Here is a 25,043-nt window from a genome sequence, read left to right as displayed (position 1 = left end):
ATCAAATCCACCAGCCTGAAGTTTGAGGCAGAAAGAAGTGAAGCCTCACGCCAGAAGCGTCAAAGACAGAAAGAGCGGGCAGCAGCACAAGCCCAGCCTACTCAAGTATTCATTTGCCCCAAGTGTAACAGGTCTTGTGCATCCCGCATCGGACTTTTCAGCCACCAGAGGGCTTGTAGAAAATAAACTAAAAAAAAAAAAAAAAAAAAAAAAGGCCTTCCCACTATCCTCGCAAGCGAGGAAACTGCCAACAACTGCCAACAACAAGCCTAATAAATTAGTATATGTCTGTTTTCACTTTCCATATTCTGTTGTATTTTTGCTTAAGCACCAAAACCAAATCATCATTTTATTTTGGATTTTTTAAAGGTAGAATTCAACTGGGCATGTTTATTTCCATTTTAAAAACATTTCTTGCCCATAATACACCCAGAACTGCTTCATCGCGAATTACTGTCTGAATAATGAACTACTGTCTACTGTCTAACTTCACGCCGGTTCACGTCGTGTTGCCCTCCTCCCCAAGTTGTAAAATCAACTTTTTCGTCTCGTCACACCGCGATGACGAATCAGGGACTGAATATGTAGTGACGTGGAGATGTCTGGAGTTTGACTGAAGATGTGAACATGTCGTGTCTCTGGTAGCAGCCGGTGAGCAGGACTTATGTCTCTTTTGTCCTGTATTTCACAATTATGACAGAGTTTTTGGAGCAAGCAGCAGCCCCACAGCAGGGGGAGCGGAGTTTCTTTTTATTTCTATATTACGTGCGCGCGCGAGCGAATCGTCCATGGAGATTATTTTACTTATTAACTACACAGATGTATAATAAAACAATTGGTGACTGGTTTCTAAACACAATTATGACAGAGTTTTTGGGGGAAGAGCAAGCTGCAGTCCTACAGCAGGCAGCAGTTTTTTTTTTTAATTGTTTACATGTGCGTGCGTGAACGGGACAGGAGGTCCTCAAACTGGGTCCTGCAGAGGTGGAAGGACCGCTGAAAGCGGCCGTCATCCAGACACAGCTCCTGCAGCAAATAATGACACTCCTTGTATTGGGAGCTTTCCACAACCACTCGCTCCGTTTGATCAAGGTCTGTCATGTTAACTTGACTGACAGCCGGAGCTGGCGAGCAGAATGGAAGCTCCTCCTATTTGATGACGCACCGGGGTGAATTTTCATAGCAAAAGCAGAGCAACACACCGGGCGAAGGAGGCGCATCCATCGCCACGCGACCCCCGCAAATTTGTAGCGTCTAATCGCGCCCGGTGTGAACGCAGCATAACAATGGACGGGTGTAATTTTGGTTTTTAAATAGATGAAAATCATCATCTATTTTTGGCATTCCCGCTCCTGCCCGCTCCCGTTCATTTTTATTCTCGTCCCATCCCAATCACGGGATTGATAAAATTTTGACTCCCATCCCGCAGGAATCACGTAACCCACGGGAATTCCCGAAAAATGTCATCCTGTAGTCAGGAGCTTCTTTTACAGCTTTGTTTTTGTCTTCTGTGGGGGGAAGCCCTTCCACCTTGATCTTGTGCCCAAAGTACTTTCATGGAATATCCTTTAACTGTGTATCCATTGTCCATTGTTGGTCGTGTTGCCCGGAGTTACTCCTATCATCTTAACAAAGTGATGTTTTTCTGAAACCTTGACATGAGTATGACGTGGAATTGTAAAATTACAAAATATGGGGATGCAATTGCTGTTATACCCACCAATGTCAAAATACTATATAACTGTGATGCTGGCAATGTTTGATTTGATGTACAAACACATAAGCATTTATGATGATATCATGCATTTTATCATGGCATCATATATGATAAGTAGAATAGGTATCTGATTGGATAAGGACTTGCCTGCCAATATGTAGACCTGTATTCGAATCCCATTCATGTTACCTGTCTGTGTCCTTGGACAAGACACCTAAACAACATTGTTGCAGTCCATCCAGCTGTATTTGGGTACTGGCCTCAGCTAGAGAAGTAACCTGCATCGGACTGGGCGCCCTGTCCAGGGGGAGTCGCAGACTAATCCACTTGATGCTATGGAATCCAGAGATAAGCACCGGCAGCAACGTGCCTTAGAGCATACATATGATGTGAGATATGAATGGAAAAGGTACTATGTAGCTTGACATGAAGATTTTTATTTTTAATGAATGTCTTTTGCTCTAGTTTTTTTTTTCCGTCAGAGAAAGAGCTATTAAATTACTGTGCAATGACAGTTACACTGTAAAATATAAGTTCAAAACATACAGTAAGGAATACTTTGAGATACATGCTTTACTTGATATATCCCATTTAAGCCAAATTAGAAGAAAAAAAATATTTTTCGTACCCAGTGTCCTTTGAGCATTCTTTCAGACATGCGCAGATCTGCCTCATTTACTCTCCGCATTCCCGCCTGCACACATCCATGGTGAGCCCATGTTTGGACTACCAGTGCTATCTCCAACCTGTTTTTCACTCATTGTTAATAGACTGTCCGGAATTAGTTTGGTTTAGAAATCAAAACCATAAGTCAAAACTGCTCTGCTTTTAATGTCTTCTGCGGCATGTCAGCACTGTTCCATGTTGAAAGTAAATAACTCTTCATTACTGCAGTGGGCAAGGCGCTCAAAGACAGAAGCGCTGACTCGTGTTTGTGATCACCTTTGTTTTTACTCAGAAGTGTTGCCGGTGCTTAAATGCAAAACTGGCTTGTCAGTAGCTGACAGTGTACCAGAGTCACTACTAAAAGTTAGCGGTTAGCTGTAGTTTCTGCTGTAGCTTCAAGAAAATTATGTTGACCTGAATATGATGAATGAGCAAAACTAAAGACAATTAAGCTGTCACTTGAATACTGGATGCTCATAGTAAATACATTACTGTAATCTAATTTATTTCAGTACTGCAAACTCAAAATAAATGAGTTAGTATAATCTAGGTTTTTAAGTTTATTTGAGTACTGCAAAATCAAATTGAAGAAGTTACTATTTTCTAATTATTTAAATTAATTTGAGTACTGCACACTCACAATAATTAAGTTAATCAAATCTGATTCATTTAAGCCAACATAAATTACTATTTTATGGCAGCAAATTTGTATATGTACTTATTTAAAATGAGTGTTCATAATAGGTTGATGAAAACAGAGACTGGTTAACGTATCATACTTAATTAATTTATTTGTTAGCATTTACAGTGTACGGTCACACATTAGCTTGGTATAAATCTTAATTTATGCTTTCTTGGAATTTTTTTTTTTTTTTTGAGATTGTGGCGTAATGTTATGTAATGTGCAGGTTTTAAGATAGTTAAATGTCATTTGCTAGAGTATTGAGTTATACAATTATTTGTAAGGACATGATGGGTTCTATATTAAAACATGTTTAACAAATGATTAGGCGTTGTTACATCAAATCAAAGTATGTTGCTGACATGGTTATCATATTGTGACATACAGTATGTTGCCATGACAGCAGTTACATCTCTACATATGAAATGTCATAATTCTATTTCATATTCAGGACATACTGAAGCTTAAAAACAATGGTTGTTTAAGATGCACACGTTGCATCGGTACCATCCATCCATCCATTTTCTTCCGCTTTATCCAGAGTTGGGTCGTGGGGGCAGCAGCTCAAGCAAAGCCGCCCAGACCTCCCGATCCACACACATCTCCCCCAGCTCCTCTGGGGGAACCCCAAGGCGTTCCCAAGCCAGCCGAGAGATGTAGTCCCTCCAGCGTGTCCTGGGTCTTCCCTGGGGCCTCCTCCCAATGGGACGTGCCCGGAACACCTCTCCAGCGAGGCGTCCAGGGGGCATCCGGAAAAGATGCCCGAGCCACCTCAATTGACTCCTTTCGATGTGGAGGAGCAGCGGCTCGACTCCGAGCTCCTCCCGAGTGACTGAGCTCCTCACCCTATCTCTAAGGGAGCGCCCAGCCACCCTGCGGAGGAAACTCATCTCGGCCGCTTGTATTCGCGATCTTGTTCTTTCAGTCATAAGCCAAATCTCATAACCATAGGTGAGGATTGGAATGTAGATCGATCGGTAAATCGAGAGCTTTGCCCCCCTACTCAGCTCTCTCTTCACCACGAAGGTCCGATACAGCGACCGCATCACTGCAAATGCTGCACCGATCCCTCTATCGATCTCACGCTCCATCCGTCCCTCACTCATGAACAAGACCCCGAGATACTTAAACTCCTCCACTTTAGGCAAGGACACTCCACCGACATGAAGAGGGCAAAGCACCTTTTTCCGGTCGAGAACCATGGCCTCGGATTTGGTTGTGCTGATTTTCATCGCAGACGCTTCACACTCGGCTGCAAACTGCCCCAGTGCACGCTGAAGGTTCTGATTTGATGAAGCCAACAGAACCACTTTGTCCGCAAACAGCAGAGACGAGATTCTGTGGTTCCCAAACCAGACCCCCTCTACACCCTGGCTGCGCCTAGAAATTCTGTCCATAAAAATAATGAACAGAACCGGTGACAAAGGGCAGCCCTGGCAGAGGCCAACGTGCACTGGAAAAAGGTTTGACTTACTACCTTGCAAACCAAGCTCCTGCTGCGGTCGTACAGGGACCGCATAGCCCTTAGCAAAGGACCCCAGACCCTGTACTCCTGGATCACCCCCTACAGCAGGGGTGGGTGTTGAGGGCCGAGACACTGCAGGTTTTCCGTGTAACCAATCACCTCAGCAGGTGGGTTGCTGATGAGCTTCTGCTCTGAACATAAACACCTGGTTGTCAATGAAATCACCTGCTGAAACACCTGATCTTTAATGGAATCACCTGCTGAGGTGATTGGTTGCATGGAAAACCTGCAGTGTCTTGGCCCTTTATGGCACATGATTGCCCACCCCTGCCCTACAGGGTGCCCCGAGGGACACGGTCGAACCGAACGCCTTCTCCAGATCCACAAAACACATGTGGACTTCCCATGAACCCTCGAGCACCCGATGGAGCGCGTAGAGCTGGTCCAGTGTGCCGCAACCAGGATGAAAACCACACTGCTCCTCCTGAATCCGAGGTTTGACCATCGGTCGAATTCTCCTCTCCAGTACTCTGGAATAGACCTTACCAGGGAGGCTGAGGAGTTTGATCCCCCTATAGTTGGAACACACCCTCCGATCCCCCTTCTTAAACAGAGGGACCACCACCCCAATTTGACAATCCAGAGGCACTGTCCCCGATCGCCACGCGATGTTGCAGAGGCGTGTCAGCCAAGACAATCCCACAACATCCAGAGACTTAAGGTATTCAGGACGGATTTCATCCACCCCAGGAGCCTTGCCACCGAGGAGCTTTCTAACCACCTCGGTGACTTCGGCCTGGGTAATGGATGAGTCCACCTCTGAGTCCCCAGTCTCTGCTTCCTCTTCGGAAGACGTGACGATGGGATCGAGGAGATCCTCGAAGTATTCCTTCCACCGCCCGACAACATCCCCAGTCAGGGTCAACAGCTCCCCACCCGCACCGTAAACAGTGCGGGTGGAGAGCTGCTTCCGCCTCCTGACGTGCCAAACGGTTTGCCAGAATCTCTTCGAGGCTGACCAATAGTCCTCCTCCATGGCCTCCCCAAACTCCTCCCAGACCCATGTTTTTGCCTCTGCGACCGCACGGGCTGCGGCACGCTTGGCCTGCCGGTACCTGTCAGCTGCCTCCGGGGTCCCACCTACCAACAAAGATAAGTAGGACTCCTTCTTCAGCTTGACGGCATCCCTTACTTCCGGTGTCCACCACCGGGTTCGGGGATTGCCACCACAACAGGCACCAGAGACCTTGCGACCACAGCTACGAGCGGCCGCATCAGCAATGGAGGTGGAGAACATGGTCCACTCGGACTCCATGTCTCCAACCTCCCCCAGGATCTGGGAGAAGCTCTCCCGGAGGTGGGAGTTGAAGACCTCACTGACAGAGGGTTCCGCCAGTCATTCCCAGCAGACCCTCACGATACGTTTGGGCCTGCCAGGTCTGACCGGCTTCCTCCACTCCCAGCGGATCCCACTCACCACCAGGTGGTGATCGGTCGACAGCTCTGCCCCTCTCTTCACTCGAGTGTCCAAGACACGTGGCCAAATGTGAGATGATACGACTACAAAGTCGATCATCAACCTCTGGCTCAGGGTGTCCTGGTGCCACTTGCACTTATGGACACCCTTGTGCTTGAACATGGTATTTGTGATGGACAAACTGTGACTAGCACAGAAGTCCAACAACTGAACACCACTCGGGTTCATATCGGGGAGGCCGTGCTTCTCGATCACCCCCCTCCAGGTCTCACTATCTCCGCCCACGTGGGCGTTGAAATCCCCCAGGAGAACAATGGAGTCCCCAGTTGGAGCGCTATCTAGTACCCCTCCCAGGGACTCCAAGAAGGTCGAGTACTCTGCACTGCCGCTCGGCCCGTAGGCTGAGACAACGGTGAGAGACCTGTCCCCGACCTGAAGGCGTAGGGACGCGACCCTCTCGGTACCTCGTGGCTTATTTTAAAAGCATTGGGATCGAAGCTACTCCAGAAATAAGGCTATAGTATTAAATCACCTGTTGTGCGTGTTAATTGTTACATATCGTGTTGAGGCCTTATCAAGTAATCATTGCTCTTAGGCATGGCTCATGTCCAGCTTTGCAGCTGTCTAAAAGTGCTACAAACAAACACTGCACTCTTGACAGCACCCTTATTAAGTATAACTTGATAATCTCCACAGTTTCTCACAGTCTTATCCTCCTCCATCACTGCAAAAACAGATGCTGCCCGCTTTATAAATTATACAAGTTCAGTGATGCCTAACCTCTGTAAATGGTTATGGTCCTCTCACACTTTGGCGTTCATGGCGTAAAGCACTGACCTGATCTGTAGCATACCTTCATGGTCAACAGGGAGTTTAACCCATCTTATTTCTGAAAGTCCCACTGTACTTCTGCTGCATGTGCATATTTGATCTCTTGACATTTCAGTGTAAGTTTCCAAAGTTAATGATGTTGCAGCAAACTGGACCCACTTCCATTTGAAATTACCATTCTGACCCTGAAGTGAACAGTCCACATATACAACTTCCAATTTAGAAATGGGCTGACCTGTGTGGGTGTGTCGGGCTGATTTTTGGAATCGCAAATTGTTAGAGGTTTTGACCTCCAAATTTGACTGTATGCTTCTTTACTAATCACTGATGTTATATAGCCCCTGAAGTAATCTTATATTTAATCTCTTTCCCATTTGCCCTTACAACATAACAACAACAACAACCACAGTGTGTGAGGCTTCGGGACATTACATCTGACACCATCAGAAGTGGCACCACAGGGGCGGTCCTGTCTCCCTTCTTGTTCAAACTCTACACCTCAGACTTCAGATTCTGGTGACAGTCCTGTCACCTTTTCAGTTTTCAGATGACTGTGCCATTGTGGGCTGCATAGGCAGGGACAAGAAGAATGAGTACAGGAGTGTGGTGGACATGTTTGGGGAATGGTGCGGACTCAACCACCTGCAGCTCTAAGACAAAGGAGCTGGTGATGGATTTCAGAAAACAGAAGACCCGTCCGAACCCAGTTACCATCAATGGAACTGAGGTGGACATTGTAGACTACTACAAGTACCTGGGTGTCCACATAGACAACAAACTGGACTGGACTGTAAACACATATGCTGTGTATAAGAAAGGACAGAGAGCCGACTGTACTTCCTCAGGAGGTTCAGATCTTTCAATGTCTGCAGAAATGTGTTGCAGATGCTTTATTACTCGATGGTCTCCAATGTCATCTTCTACACTGCAAGTGTGCTGGGACAGCAGGCTGAATGCAGCTGACACAGACAGACACAACAGCCTCACCAGGAAAGCTGGCTCTGTTCTGGGGGTTGAGCTGGAGTCAGTGGTGGAGGTGTCAGAGAGGAGGATGCTGAGGAAACTGCGCAGCATCAAAGACAATACCCCCCACCCCCTGCATGCCGCACTGATGTCCTGTCAGAGCACCTTCAGCCTTAGACTGAGACCACCGAGGTGTAGCACAGAACGCCACAGGAGGTCTTTCTTACCTGAGGCCATCAGACTCTATAATTCCTCCCCCTTCTGCAGGATGAATACATAATGAACAGTTATTCAGTGACTCATTTATGTGCAAAATGTCTTCAGTCATTTTGCATAAATTTGTTGTACCTATTGTATAAAAAAAACAATGTTCACTGTTTAGTGTTTGGTACACTGGCAAATATTTTCCTTGGGGATAATAAAGTTAATTTTATTCTTAAGGGCCTTTCACACCAGAGGCGTCAGCCCGATGCGTCAACGCCCCCAACGCGTCGTGACATCAGACGCTTGGCTTCGTAAGCGGCAAGGGGGTGGAGATTGTGGCTACGTCACACTGGCTGTTTTCACAACCCGAAAAAGTCAAAGCGATCGCAATCTTGCATTGGCATATGTAGAACCACAAAAAAGCTTTAAAAAACAGCAGTAGAACGATTCTCCCATCACCCTGCTGGAAGAAGCTTTTTTTCAGCTACTTTTCAGAGTGACGCCGACTGAGGGAGGACTGACAACTTGGTGGGATACCGATCGAACCGCGACAGCCGGCCAACCCGCATGGAGAAGCCGGCCTTCAGGCATCGTCCCTGTGCAGAGCGACGCAGGCAGCCGCGGTGATGGAACAAACCCACTCAGTCCGAAATTTCCCACTTTTTGGATATATGCGAAGTCCCACTTTGACCAACGGAGTTTAGTTCTGCAGCTTTATCGAGGTGAGAATAATATAAAAATAAAACGTGACGTTTACTGCATTGCTGTGAAGGTTTAATGATCGGCTAACGTTAGCTTAGCCTTTTAGCACAGTTGATCTGAGTGAACGCTTTAATTTGGAAAGGGTTCAGTTTTTTTTTTTTTTTACCAAATAGAATTACAGGTTTTATGGAGACCATGAAAGCTCAACTTTAAATAACTTAATTTTTTCAGGTGTTTTTTTGTAGTTTATATATATATATATATATATATATATATATATATATATATATATATATATATATATATATATATATATATATATATACACTCAACAAAAATATAAACGCAACACTTTTGGTTTTGCTCCCATTTTGTATGAGATGAACTCAAAGATCTAAAACCTTTTCCACATACACAATATCACCATTTCCCTCAAATATTGTTCACAAACCAGTCTAAATCTGTGATAGTGAGCACTTCTCCTTTGCTGAGATAATCCATCCCACCTCACAGGTGTGCCATACCAAGATGCTGATTAGACACCATGATTAGTGCACAGGTGTGCCTTAGACTGCCCACAATAAAAGGCCACTCTGAAAGGTGCAGTTTTATCACACAGCACAATGCCACAGATGTCGCAAGATTTGAGGGAGCGTGCAGTTGGCATGCTGACAGCAGGAATGTCAACCAGAGCTGTTGCTCGTGTATTGAATGTTCATGTCTCTACCATAAGCCGTCTCCAAAGTCGTTTCAGAGAATTTGGCAGTACATCCAACCAGCCTCACAACCGCAGACCACGTGTAACCACACCAGCCCAGGACCTCCACATCCAGCATGTTCACCTCCAAGATCGTCTGAGACCAGCCACTCGGACAGCTGCCGAAACAATCGGTTTGCATAACCAAAGAATTTCTGCACAAACTGTCAGAAACCGTCTCAGGGAAGCTCATCTGCATGCTCGGCGTCCTCATCGGTGTCTCGACCTGACTCCAGTTCGTCGTCGTAACCGACTTGAGTGGGCAAATGCTCACATTCCCTGGCATTTGGCATGTTGGAGAGGTGTTCTCTTTACGGATGATGCGAAGGAGATGTGTTGCACTGCATGAGGCAAATGGTGGTCACACCAGATACTGACTGGTATCCCCCCCCCCCCAATAAAACAAAACTGCACCTTTCAGAGTGGCCTTTTATTGTGGGCACTAATCATGGTGTCTAATCAGCATCTTGATATGGCACACCTGTGAGGTGGGATGGATTATCTCAGCAAAGGAGAAGTGCTCACTATCACAGATTTCGACTGGTTTGTGAACAATATTTGAGGGAAATGGTGATATTGTGTATGTGGAAAAAGTTTTAGATCTTTGAGTTCATCTCATACAAAATGGGAGCAAAACCAAAAGTGTTGCGTTTATATATATATATATATATATATATATATATATATATATATATATACAGTGAGGAAAATAAGTATTTGAACACCCTGTGATTTTGCAAGTTCTCCCACTTAGAAATCATGGAGGGGTCTGAAATTTTCATCTTAGGTGCATGTCCACTGGGAGAGACATAATCTAAAAAAAAAAAAAAAATCCGGAAATCACAATGTATGATTTTTTAATAATTTATTTGTATGTTACTGCTGCAAATAAGTATTTGAACACCTACCAACCAGCAAGAATTCTGTCTCTCACAGACCTGTTAATTTTTCTTTAAGAAGCCCTCTTATTGTGCACTCTTTATCTGTATTAACTGCACCTGTTTGAACTTGTTACCTGTGTAAAAGACACCTGTTCACACACTCAGTCAATCACACTCAAACCTGTCCACCATAGCCAAGACCAAAGAGCTGTCTAAGGACACCAGGGACAAAACTGTAGACCTGCACAAGGCTGTGATGGACTGCAGGACAACAGGCAAGCAGCTTGGGAGGGGACAACAACTGTTATTATTTATTAGAAATTGGAAGAAACACAAGATGACTGTCAGTCTCCCTCAGTCTGGAATTCCATGCAAGATCTCACTTTGTGGGGTAAGGATGATTCTGAGAAAGCTCAGAACTACACAGGAGGACCTGGTCAATGACCTGAAGAGAGCTGGGACCACAGTCACAAAGATTACGTTAGTAACACATGATGCTGTCATGGTTTAAAATCCTGCAGCACATGTCCAGGCCCATTTGAAGTTCACCAGTGACCATCTGGATGATCCAGAGGAGGCATGGGAGAAGGTCATGTGGTCAGATGAGACCAGAATAGAGCTTTTTGGAAACAACTCCACTTACCATGTTTAGAGGATGAGAACAACCGCAAGAAAACCATCCCAACCATGAAGCATGGGGGTGGAAACATCATACTCTGGGGGTGCTCTTCTGCAAAGGGGACAGGACGACTGCACCGTAATGAAGGGATGATGAATGGGGTCATGTATTGCGAGATTTTGGCAAACAACCTCTTTGGTTGGATTGGGTTGATCTTTGACCGCGTCAGCCTGTTGACAAGCAGCAATGCGCGCTCCCATCAGAAGCGTCACTTTAGCTCAGCTTTTGACACGACGCTTCTGACACCTCTAAAAAGCAGCGCATCTCATTGAAAATAATGCTTTTTAGACCGATTCCTGATGCTTCCAACGCGTCCGGTGTGAAAGGCCCATTATTGTTATTCTTAAAGTTTAACCATGTCCACCACCAGTTATGATTATTTATTCCATTTATTTATTTATGTTTTGTTTAAATGTATAAGGCCACCCAAATTTTACTAAACTGACAAAATTTAGTTTACGATATGGTACAATACTATTCAATATACTTTATTATTGTCAGGACAGGCGGGAGCCCGTCACCAGGAGCGGCTGGACCCGCAATGCAAACTCCCAGACTAGGCTTTGGTGTTGGAGAAATCATGGTCTTTATTTCAGGCTTGGTTTCAGTATACATGTAATCAGTCAGTGTGGCAGAGGTACAAACAGGATCAGGATGAGACGGAGTCGCAAACGAGCAGGGTTCAGAGGCACGAGCAGACTCCGGGACATCCGGGATGAAGCAAAAGGCATGGTTGAGGTAAACAGAGCAAGGTTCAGAACACGGCAAGACAAAAACAGGACTATGAAGGGCGCTAGAAAGTGTACTAAGACAACAATCTGGCAGAGAAGTGAAGGACTGTGGGGTTTAAATACATGTGGACTAATTAGGATGTGAGATGTGGAACAGGTGGTGTTAATGAGGTGCACTTGAGGAACAATCTAGAAGGGGGTGTGGCTTCTGACTAAAGAGTATGACAGGGGCAAGAGCGTGAGGAAAGGAGTGAGCAAAGTGGAGTGATGAAATAAACAAAGACATGTGAGCAGGTGTGAGAGCAGGAGTGAAATAGAAACAGAATCAAAGTGAGGAAAAAATACAATGGCAGGTGCAGGGTGTGAAATTATCATAAATAACTGGGCGTGAGACGAGGAACGAAGACATGATGGGAGGTGCGGAGTGGCAACAAATGACAAAAACAGAACTAAAATGGAAATCAAGGGCAGGATATAATGCAACAACAAATCAGGCATGAACATGAGAACTGAAAGAAAATAAACAAGACAACACTGAACAGGAACTGACTAAGAAAACAGAGGAGAGAAACAAACAAAAAATAAAACAGACTGTGATAACAAAACCTGACAGTAAAGTACTACCTATAACAGAACTTTTATAGGTAACTATTATAGGTGTTATAGGTATGGTTTATAACAGAAATGATAAACCATAAAAACACAGACTGATTGAACAAAACCAAAACAGAACTGAAACATGACCGAAGTATAAAAGTAACAAAGAAAGAAAGTAACAAAGCAAAAATAGAACATAGAATAAACACATGATGAAAGTAACAATTAATAAAACAAGGCAGGGGCAGAAGGAGCAGAACCAAATAAGAGGGAAAATAAGGATCGAAGCCTGGAACTGGGCCGGGCATGACAATTATCCCCAAAAAGGAAAAATCATCTTGGACTCATATACAGCATACAATGCACGATAAAAATAATTAAGAAAAAAAACACAAAAAACAATAAAATCCATGAAAACAATACAAACAATAAAAACTCCATCCAATATAAACACCCCACATAAATAGAAATAGAAATATTACACAACAGTTGGATTTTTTCTGAAATCCAAGCATCATACTGTTGGTTTATTTTTTGAAAGTCTTGTAAAATTTCAACTCATTTTAATGAAGAAAACATATTTATCTGGGCGGAATTCCATAATGAATATTTTCTTTTCTTTTTAACGTCATCTTCAGGAGGACATGTGTGTGCGCATGAATGAACTGTTGAAAAGACCCGAAGTTACTTTTGACCTAGGGTGATGCACACACACACGTAGCGTGAACACTGACTTCCATGGGAAGTCTTGTAAATCACTTCAGAGGTGTTATCTGGTTACAAAAACAGCATTTTTTGGTTTAGAAGTGTTTTGTTTGTAGCTAGCCTTTTCACAATATAGGAGAAAGATGTTAGATTTACAGAAACAGCACAGTTTTGGAGCATTTTCCGCCATGTTGGATTAGCAGCCAGAGTGACCAGCTAGTGACATAACAGTGCCTCTCTATTCTGACTGGCTGTCACCATGTCCTTCCCAGAATCCCCAAGTCTAGGGAAGTCCCCACGTGATCTATGGCGTCACTGTCATCAACTGTACGGGTCTCCACCGTCGCTGCTTTAAGGCCCTAAATAAGGTTGTCTCTTTTTTGTTTTTTTTTACCCTTCAGGGGAACCTTTTAGTAATTTTTTTCTAGATAATGTGAATTTTGATTGTATTGGTAATGTCTTATTATGAATCCCCTATTTAACAGCTATTAAATAGAATTATAGTGGTGCCAAAGAAAATTCTTTTTATGCCTTAAATATTAAAAAGCTGAGTGGCCCTTTGCCTTTAATCATCTATGTTGAATGTAAAGCGTGATTGGCCACCTGTGCAGTCCCGCCAGGGATTGTATGACAAATTTGGCCAGATGAAGTAAACAGCTGATATTGTTGCCTTTTTTTGGTTCTCAGACTTTTGCTCCTTTAGCGTGTTCCCGCTCCCAGCTTGTGCTCTGCAGATATCCACATGCATAGAGAGTCATGCACAACCCTGACTTGTCTGCCATTGTGTTGGAGCTCAGATGTCAGTGAGGACTAAGCAGTATTAACCGCGGTGTGACTGTGGGGCAGAGAGTGTGTCTGTTAAACAAACCGAAGCGTTATTCCAAGATGTGCGGCATTCCTACTGATGTTTTCGTTTTTAATTTGAGACACTTGTGAAGAAAATAAAGCACATCCTGGTATATTGCACAGGTGCTAATGTGTGCTGTGTGTATCTCTTCAGGACATGAATGACTTCTCTCCAGTGTTCAGCCAGTCGGTGTACCGAGGATTGGTTGCCCCCAACGCTGTCAAGGGAACTGTTGTTACCACGGTAATGGCCAATGACTCTGACCCTGCGGTGAGTATTTCCACCACCTGCTATTCAATCAAACTGTTATTTTCACCCCCTGCTTCTCCAGTTATGTGTAGAAATAATGCAGGATAATGACGACTGCTTCTCCACTGTGTGTTTTTGTATATGCTTGCACTCCTTTCATCAATAAAGTTGCTTTTATTTTATTTTTTAGACTGATGTAGTGCTTAGACATGCCTCATTTAGGATTTCAACACTTAATATTTTTATAATATGGTCTGTTTTATGCTACTAGATGTAAAATGAAAGCCTCGAGAGTGTGCCATTGTGAGTCATTAAATGGGCCGGAGCCATTAATGCTCGGGTTTTAAAGGTTGTAAAATGGTCCTTCCAGGGTCTGAGTGCACTGTGCAAACAGCCTGTGCGCATTTGGTGAGTCACGCAGACTTTGGTGGAAATGCAGACTCAAGGAAAGTAGTTCTGATCTTGAATGGCTGCAGAGAGTAACCAAATAGTAAAATTGTAATTGTACTATATAATAAATCCCCCATTTTTCTCCCCAATTTCTCTATATGTGAAACAGGTATGAACTGGAAAAGTAAGTTGATTTTACATTTCTCCTGAAACTGAGTTGTTGATTTTCAGTCCTGCCAACAGGGTTACCCAAAAAACACAGTGTTCCTGTGATGACTGTGCTTCAACGGTATTGATTTTGTGTTGATGTTCTAGCGTCATACTCTTAAAAGATAAAATCTCACTGTCCAAGCTCGAATGTACTGCTAGTATTCAAATTTATCATCTTAAAATTCTTTTATTTATTTATTTTTACATTATTTTTTGAGCACATACCCTCTAAAATGCAATAAGTGCAAACCTAAGTGAATAAATGCTTCCATTGCTTCCAGTTTTTAAGACAATAAATCAGAAATAGCAACTGTGATTGTCTTTGAAGGCATCACAGTAAAAGAGCATATAATGGGAACAAAGCCTTTGACATCTGCTGAGCTTTGATGCACCAGATCAATGGAAAAAGGAAGTTTGCTTTGCCTATGTAAGATGCCACGGACATGTCTGCCACCTGCAGAATGGTTAGTGGATGCCGGATTAATGGATTCATACTCGCTAACCAGAGAGATAGAACTGTACTAAATCACTGAACTGTACTAAATCACTGAACTGTACTAAATCACTGTACTAAATCAAGACATGAGAGTTGTCCTGGACCTGACTCAAGGACTCAGTGGACACAACATCACATGCGACAATTTTTTTTACTTTGCACAAGCTGGGACAGGAACCACTACCAGAAGCAGCCCAGTCTCATGTTTTTTTTTTGGCGGAGGGGTCCTATCACAAAATGATATGCAACACACACAACAACAAAACTCTGCCCCTCATGTGCTGTATAGGCTGGTATGGAAAAGCAATGTGTTCAGTTGGTTGAAGGTTACTATATATGTGTTTAGTTTTTGTACTGCAACCTGATTGAATACAGTTAAAGTTTAATGAACTTCAGAGAAATCAAAAATGAATTGTTATGACAATTCTTACACCATTTGTAAATTTGTACTCGGCAAACCACTCAAATCTTGATCAAAATTGTTTCTGATTTTTGTTTTATTATTACATGTCAGAAATCGACCAAAAAATGACTGGCACTTACTTATGAATGTAATGGGCAAATTAAACATGTGTTATGTTTATATTGCTTGTAAATTAAATGAATTAAACCTCTGTTGTGGATTTTAACAAAAAATGTTTTGATTGTATTGAATTACCTACCGAAAAATGCACCGGGTCCAGCAGACCCACGAACACTTGCAGAATAACAAAAATATGAACAGCACACGAGGGTTAACCATAGTTACATTTTAAAACTCAACAAACATGGTCTTACCGCCACACAATTTACTGTTAAGTAGAATATTTGTAATATTTTGTGCAACATTTTCTGTCATTGTTAAATGTCTTTGTCATGCACTTTTGTCTATAGACAAACTATAAAACTCAATGAGTTAGTTGAACTCAAACCATTTGAGGAAACCGATTGCCTTAAAACATTTGAGTTTGCCAACTTAAATAAAATAATTTTCAATGATTTAATTGTTAGTTTTAGTAACAACAATTTATACTTATTTAAACTTATGTAAATCTAGTTTATGTTTTTCAATTAAAAAAAAGTGACAAATTTCTGCCTAAAAAATTTGCATTACATTTTGGATTAGATTTTTTGATGCATTCTTTGTTTTACTTGTTGACTCTGGGTTTTGTTGTTATGACTCTCCCCTCGGGACGCAAACTCACGATCTTGGGCATGGAAGTCGAACTCTGTAACCAGAAGGCTAAAACCCAGGGCTCTGGCCTTGTGACCAGAGAATTCTGTTTAGTTGTTAAGAGTGAGGTTTACAAACTACACCTGCACAGCGACACCTGCTGGCCTCTCTTATATAAACTCAATTAAAATGAGTGAATGGAATGCACTGGAAATACATCACCAACACTTAAATGCCCCAAAACTTTAAATACACTTAAAGAAACTGAGTTGTTATGACAATTCATTTTTGAGTTAGTTTAATTAATGGAAATGAGTGACTATAACTTTTTCAAAGTTTGAGTTACATTAACTTAAATATTGTATTAAAATGGAGTGTTCAGTTTAACAGTGTAAGATCAGGTCCCACTTGTACTTTGGCTATACTGGCCCCACGATTCCTGGTGGCTCCTTTTCCGCCCGTATCTTTAAGCTTTCAGAAAACTGACTCCATTATGGTAAAATGGATGCAGTGTGAGAACAGAAGGCTGCGTTCACATACACTCACCAGCCACTTTATGAGATACACCTGTTCAGGTGCTTGTTAACACAAATAGCTAATCAGCCAATCACATGGCAGCAACTAGATGTGGTAAAGACGACTTGCTGAAGTTCAGAATGGGCAAGAAAGGGGATTTCAGTGACTTGAACATTGAATGGTTGTTGGGCGGGCTGGTCTTAGTATTTCAGAAACTGCTGATCTACTGGGATTTTCACACTCAACCATCTCTAAGGTTTACAGAGAATGGTCCAAAAAAGAGAAGATATCCAGGCAGTGTCAGTTGGATGGACGAAAATACCTTGTTGATGTCAGAGGACAGAGGAGAATGGGCAGCGGTGGCGGCGCCAGGAAATTTTTGTTTGGGGGGCTGGGGGGGGCTCCACAAAATGTCATCGAAATGAACACTATATAGTAAATTGCTTTATAAATACCAAGGTATATGTTTTAGTCACCCGTGCTCCTCTAAAATGTGGTATAAATGCACACACATCACTTAGAATCAAGTGCTTTGTGATCCACAAACACAAATTTCTGATTTGTAACTTATGTGTGGGTTTTTACAAATAAATGTTTATTTGCAAAACTGAAAATTCTGTTTGTGAAGGGTGATTCAGCATTGGTGGATCACCGAACACACACATTCATCACTTTGCTCAGTTACGCAATATTGAGACATTCTCAGCGCAAAACTGCAGTTGAGATCTGCAAATATGTTAGTCGCTATTCACATTATTGGCAGAATTATTGGGGGGACAGAGGGGGGCTTGGATCAGGCTTGGGGGGGCTTAAGCCCCCTCTTGATGCCGCCACTGATGGGCAGGCTGGTTGAATGGGTGACTGCATGATGTTATGATGTCAGTATGGACCAACATCTCTGAGGAACATTTCCAACACCTTGGTGAATCTATGCCATGAAGAATTAAGGCAGTTCTGAAGGCAAAAGTGGGCCCAACCCGGTACTAGCAAGGTGTACCTAATAATGTGGGCGTGAGTGTATGTAGTATCTGTACCTAATGTAGAATATTAATGAAGCTTACGAGGGCTGTCAATAAAGTAACGGTCCTTTTTATTTTTTTCAAAAACTATATGGATTTCATTCATATGTTTTTACGTCAGACATGCTTGAACCCTCGTGCGCATGCGTGAGTTTTTCCACGCCTGTCGGTGACGTCATTCGCCTGTGAGCACTCCTTGTGGGAGGAGTCGTCCAGCCCCTCGTCGGAATTCCTTTGTCTGAGAAGTTGCTGAGAGACTGGCGCGTTGTTTGATCAAAATTTTTTCTAAACCTGTGAGACACATCGAAGTGGACACGGTTCGAAAAATTAAGCTGGTTTTCAGTGAAAATTTTAACGGCTGATGAGAGATTTTGAGGTGATACTGTCGCTTTAAGGACTTCCCACGGTGCGAGACGTCGCTCAGCGCTCTCAGCCGCCGTCGTCAGCCTGTTTCAAGCTGAAAACCTCCACATTTCAGGCTCTATTGATCCAGGACGTCGTGAGAGAACAGAGAAGTTTCAGAAGAAGTCGGTTTCAGCATTTTATCCGGATATTCCACTGTTAAAGGAGATTTTTTTAATGAAAGACGTGCGGGCGGATTGCAGCGTCGGCTCGCAGCCGCCGCGACGCTCCGCCACAGGAAAAACACCTCTGTTGGAAGCCTTAAGGACAAGTTGGAACATGTCCTGCCTGTTAAACAATTTCTCATATACTCACTCCACTGAAAGCCATCAAAAGCCGCCTGGATTTTACAAATGGTTATCAACACGGAGGTGTTTTTCCTGTGCCGCCGCACCGCGCCGGCTGCGTCCCGACGCGCGGATCCGTCCGCACGTCTTTCATTAAAAAAATCTCCTTTAACAGTGGAATATCCGGATAAAATGCTGAAACCGACTTCTTCTGAAACTTCTCTGTTCTCTCACGACGTCCTGGATCAATAGAGCCTGAAATGTGGAGGTTTTCAGCTTGAACAGGCTGACGACGGCGGCTGAGAGCGCTGAGCGACGTCTCGCACCGTGGGAAGTCCTTAAAGCGACAGAATCACCTCAAAATCTCTCATCAGCCGTTAAAATTTTCACTGAAAACCAGCTTAATTTTTCGAACAGTGTCCACTTCGATGTGTCTCACAGGTTTAGAAAAAAATTTTGATCAAACAACGCGCCAGTCTCTCAGCAACTTCTCAGACAAAGGAATTCCGACGAGGGGCTGGACGACTCCTCCCACAAGGATTGCTCACAGGCGAATGACGTCACCGACAGGCGTGGAAAAACTCATGCATGCGCGCGAGGGTTCAAGCATGTCTGACGTAAAAACATATGAATGAAATCCATATAGTTTTTGAAAAAAATAAAAAGGACCCTTACTTTATTGACAGACCTCGTAAGATTGAATTGGCTTCATATTCATTTTAGAATGAGTAAGTGGCAGCAGTGTTTAGCACCTTAATCCAAAAATTTGACAAACACATATCAAGTTTGTGTCAAACAGCCAAATGCTGCTAATCTGGTAATTTAAATCTGTAGTATAAAGTGGAGGTACATACAGTTTGCAATTATCTTGACATTATTCAGGTAAGTGTTTACATATTGTATTTTCTTTATTTCACACTGAGGCTAATAAGTGTTTCCTACACAAGTTAAATAGCGAGTTTAGTCTCCCATCTTGGGGAAAAATGCTCATTAAATTGTAGAGAGGAGGGATTCTAGCATTGCCCTGCTGAATCCAGCAGCTTGCTACTGGATATATATATATATATATATATATATACTCAACAAAAATGCAACACTTTATTTGCTTACTATTCTTCAACCATTTGTGCTGTTGATTTCAAACTTGGACCTCATTCAAAGATTGAGGGATGCAGTTGTATGTGTGCTCATGTGTATGTACTTAACTGTTTCACAAGTATTCCAACAACGACACCCTACTTGATATTGTGCATCCATACTCATTATTTTGAGTATTACTTTTACATGGTCATAATTCAACATTGTGGCAGTGATCCAGACGGCATACAAGGGGTTCAAATCTGTCCACTTATTCTCTTCTTAGGGCACTCCAGCAGGTCTAGTGCGCTACAAAGTGGATCAGGAGGCCTATCCGTACTCTGCCAGAATATTTGATGTGGAGGAGCAGTCGGGGAATGTGGTCACCAGAGTAAATCTCAATGAGGAGCCCAACCTCAAGTTCAGTGTAAGTATGCGTGGCAATGAGCAACAAATGCTTCTGCACCCAAAGCAGGTCTCTGTTGAAGTTGCTGATTCAATGTATTACCTCCACCAAACCATTCACATGTCCTGTGTGGGTTTGTTTTAACTGGATTCTTAAAGAACATACAAGCTGCTGCTCCCAAAGCTTGTTTTGACCCTGTGATACACTACCCTGCCCTTCGTCCATCGACCCCTGGAATAGGCTCATGTTTCACCTGGCTGGAGCAGATGGATTCTTTTTGAAAGTGGGGTGATTCAGTTGTCTGCCTGATCCATTGCTATCTAGGACCCACACACAGTAAATTTAATAAATAACATTTGGTCCCAGTCCAAATAGAGTTAATTCTGATTTAATTGGGGTAGGTGATGGTCTAGTGGTTAAGCGTTGGGCTTGAGACCAGAAGATCCTCAGTTGAAATCCCAGCCTGACTGGAAAATCACTAAGGGCCCTTGGGCAAGGTCTTTAATCCCTTAGTTGCTCCCGGTGCGTAGTGAGCGCCTTGTATGGCAGCACCCTCACATTAGGGTGAATGTGAGGCATTATTGTAAAGCGCTTTGAGCGTCTGATGCAGAAAAGCACTATATAAACGCAGTCCATTTATCAGTTACATTTTTGCCACAAATCTGATTGGTTAAACGTGAGATTTCAGACCGTATAATATCAGGGTAATGGTGGCAAAATATTCAACTGTTTCACATTTAGATGTAGTACTCCGCGCCCTGACCGGTCTTCTGACCAGATGTCATTCCTGTCAACAGGCCAGCCCTCCGCGCAACTGTGCATGCGCAATATTGTCGGGACGCGGAACTGTCGAGACACACAATTCGACAGAACACTGGCTGTGTGCGCTGCTACGCAGATGTCATAATGGTGCTGTTAGCTCACAGCGAGAGACAGTCGCGTATCGGTGCTGCCGCCAAAACGGGTAAACTTAAGTTACTATACGAAAGTACTGATGTGGATTCTGACACAGAATTACCGTTTCACATTTGATGGATTTGATGGATTTTCATGTTTGATGGATTTACTCCGCGCCCTGAGTGACGCTGCCTCATGGTAAGCCTCGCCGTCCGAATTACCTACAGAAAAATAAACTGTGCAAATGATGGAATTGGATTAGAATGGGAATAACCCCCTTGTGTCTGATGATTTGCGGACGTTTATGCTGTTATACGGTTGCAAATATCCACTCACTTTGCGACCATATAACAGCATGAACCTCTGTAAATCACCAGACACAAGGGGGTTATGCCCTAAATATACTCTATCACAGTGCTAAATCAACTCTTATTGGAGTAGAAACACTTAATTTGACAGGACGGTAGAGCTGATTTCACTGTATAATAGAGTGTATTTTACTCTATTTAGACTGGGACCAAATGTTTACTCAGCAAAATTTACTGTGCACAGGGTGAGTCCATGGTGGGGTGGATCAGCCAACAAGCTGCTTCACCACTTTCTCCCAGACATGACCTGACCTTTTGAATAATCCCGCTGACAGACAAACCAACAATCAAATACCATTCTGATAGAATGTTTTCCACAAGAGCTGTCATCTTCCCTCCTGTTAACGGCATGTATTCTCACTACTGCCACCTGCTGTTGCATTCGATATTCTGTAAAGGTAAACACCTCCCGCTCTCTGAAGTGCACCGCCATGCCTGACAGCCTCCTGACGACAGTATAACTGAGGCTCAACACTTCCAGTTTAATAATTATAAAAGTGTGCCAGGGATTTTATATCTCTATGTGGGATGCAGCATCACTTTATGTAATTCCCAATCAATCAAAGTTGTTCTGTTCCGACTGCATAAACATTGGCAGCAGAGCTGTCACCCTGTAGAGATATTACTGGAGAAGAACTTATTTTCTGCATCAGGTTTTTTTGTGGGTGGAGGTTTGGGAGAACATCACATAAATTCAGTCATGAAAGATTAATTTGATGATGCCGCTCTTGGTTTATTTTGCTTATATCACTTGTGCACACAAAGGTACACTATCTTAGTGCAGAGTCCTCTTAGGAATCACTGTGCACTGTACAAAGCAGAGAGATGGAACTTATTAGTTTCAAAACTGCCTTTTCCCAGCAGAACCCCACACTGGGGCTTTGGGTCATGCAAATTTCAGTTTTTCATTGAACGTTAATTAGCACAGCAAGGATTCTGTGTCCTCTTAACAAATCACTCAGGGGACTAATTCTGCTCCCAATAACTCAATCAAAGCCTGCTTACAGTTGTAGATTCTCATGTCTGTGAAAGGTGCAAATCTGGCAAGGACACGGGACAGTCAGTGTCTCCTTGTTGTGCATAGAGCCAAGCTGAGTCAACTAAAACCCCAAACGCAGGCAGCCAAGAGACAAGTGTGACGAGCAGAAACCAGGGTGCTTTAATAAAACACAGTGGCAGTGATATAACAATAGAGACAGGATGATCTACCGTGACAAACAATCCAATACATGAAAATACTGGGTAAGGAACTGAACAAGGGAAAAAACAAAATGAATGTCAAAAACACAGTGGGGAACAAAGTACTTACAAACAGGAGTACTAGGTGGAGACGAACAATACGTGTGACTGAAACAATCGACCGGCAAAAAAACAACCAAAAGGTGCGGCTTAGTACGGAGCCCTGGAAGTGTCATTGCAAAATGTTTTGCATGTGGAGAGAATGTGCGCACATTTTATTATATTGTGCGCACATTTTATTATATTGTTCGCACATTTTATTATATTGTGCGCATGTTTTAAGCATCGTTTGAGTAAAACAAGGGCACGATCAACTTAAACGTGGCCACAATTTGTAAAACGTGCACTCATATTGTCTTGACACATAAATGTTGGCTATTAGTCAACAAACCAGGAGACGGTGTAATACATTTCCCCATTAGAAATGGATCTGGTCAGGGTATATCATCATGGTTTGGGCGCACAATGACGTATTAAAAGAAAACGTGCACACGTTTTATGAATTCGAGGGCTCAATTAAAAGAAAACGTGCGCACGTTTTATTAATTTGAGGGCTTAATTAAAAGAAAATGTGTGCACGTGTTATTAATTTGAGGGCTCAATTAAAAGAAAATGTGCACACATTTTATTCATTCAAGGGCTCAATTAAAAGAAAATATGTGCACATTTTATTAATTCGGGGGCTCAGTTAAAAGAAAACGTGCGCACATTTTATTAAATCGAGGGCTTAATTAAAAGAAAATGCATGCACGTGTTATTAATTCAAGGCCTCAATTAAAAGAAAATGTATGCACATTTTATTCATTCGAGGGCTCAATTAAAAGAAAACGTGCGCACGTGTTATTAATTCAAGGGCTTAATTAAAAGAAAATGTGTGCACGTTTTATTAATTCGAGGGCCCAATTAAAAGAAAATGCGTGCACGTGTTATTAATTCAAGGGCTCAATTAAAAGAAAATGTATGCACATTTTATTCATTCGAGGGCTCAGTTAAAACGTGCGCATGTGTTATTAATTCAAGAGCTTAATTAAAAGAAAATGTGTGCACATTTTATTAATTCGAGGGCTCAATTAAAGGAAAATGTGCACACCTTTTATTAATTTGAGGGCTCAATTAAAAGAAAATGTCCGCACATTTTATTAATTCGAGAGCTCAATTAAAGGAAACGTGCGCACGTTTTATTAATTCGAGGGCTCAATTAAAAGATAATGTGCGCACGTTTTATTAATTCGAGGGCTCAATTAAAAGAAAATGTGCACACATTTTATTAATTCGAGGGCCCAATTAAAGGAAAATGTGCGCACACATTATCATTGCCAGGAAAACGTGCACACGTTTTATTAATTGGAGAACACGTTTTATTAATTCAAGGGCTCAATTAAAGGAAAATGTGTGCACAAATTATCACAGCTGTTGTGTGGGCCGCTGAAGAGGAGGTACTGCTGGCCCACCACCAGAGGGCACCCTGCCTGAAGTGCGGGCTTCAGGCACGAGAGGGCGCCGGAGCAGCCGGGAGTGACAGCTGTCACTCATCAACAAGCACCAGCTGTCACTCATCATCACCATCACCTTAAAAGCCGGGCAGCAACTCCACCTCGCTGCCGAGATATCGACTACCTTATTCAGCCGTACAATTGTATTACTACGTATACGTGTTGTTCTTGAAATTGTTTGCAGGCGTGTGTGATATTATCCGCAGCTGGAGGCTGAGTCGGTGGAACCGAGGAGGAGACGACGGTTTTCGCTCCTCACCGGATAAGTAACACACTGCATGTGATTGTGATCAGGAGGTGGAGGTGTGTTGCCCACCTACCGACAGAAGAGGACATTTGCTGACTGTTTACTGGGTGTGTTTTCACACACTCACCATTGACTGTTTTCTGCCCTGCCAGCAGTACCAGATCTGACAGCTGGAGACGGTGGCCACCTGGGGATTCGGGACTTGGCAGCTCCAGCGTGTTCCAGATCCGGTGGCAGTGGAAATTGTGTGGGGCCCGGCTCTTCTCTGAACGGTTGTCTCCTATCCTCGAGCCTGCCCACACGTCACCCTTGTATATTTGACTGTAATCTAAATTCTGCATCTGTCTGTATTCCATTGTAATTTTTGACTCATCCATTGTTCGTTCATTTACGCCCCCTGTTGTGGGTCCGTGTCACTACACTTTCCCAACAGGATATCTCGGCCAGTGTCATGGATTCCGAGGGGCGTCAACCATCTGTTGGACAACCAATGGAAGAGCAGGGTGCACGGGCGCCAGCGGGAGGTGTGGTAGGTGAGTTGCAGCAAATCCTCACCGCCTTCACTGCTCGGTTGGATCTAATGACCGAGCAGAATATCATTCTCAATCGCAGGATGGAGGCTCTCACCGCACAGGTGGAAGCGCGCGCACAGGGCACTGCTGCAACTCCTCCTCCTGCTGTCCTAGTGCC

At 43.2% G+C, this 25,043-nt stretch overlaps 1 protein-coding gene across 1 annotated transcript in view; it reads left to right on the top strand.

The window, feature by feature from the left end:
* The window catches only part of LOC117530861 (protocadherin-15-like), a 520,141-nt gene that overhangs the window by 310,137 nt on the left and 184,961 nt on the right, over positions 1 to 25,043 (top strand). Inside the window, 2 exon segments of the mRNA XM_034193803.1 lie at positions 14,058 to 14,174; positions 19,990 to 20,130. Coding sequence (XP_034049694.1) covers positions 14,058 to 14,174; positions 19,990 to 20,130 — 258 coding nt within the window.

Source organism: Thalassophryne amazonica, chromosome 18, assembly GCF_902500255.1.
Source record: "Thalassophryne amazonica chromosome 18, fThaAma1.1, whole genome shotgun sequence".
Lineage (NCBI taxonomy): Eukaryota > Metazoa > Chordata > Actinopteri > Batrachoidiformes > Batrachoididae > Thalassophryne > Thalassophryne amazonica.
This window is presented reverse-complemented; position numbering and strand designations above follow the sequence as displayed.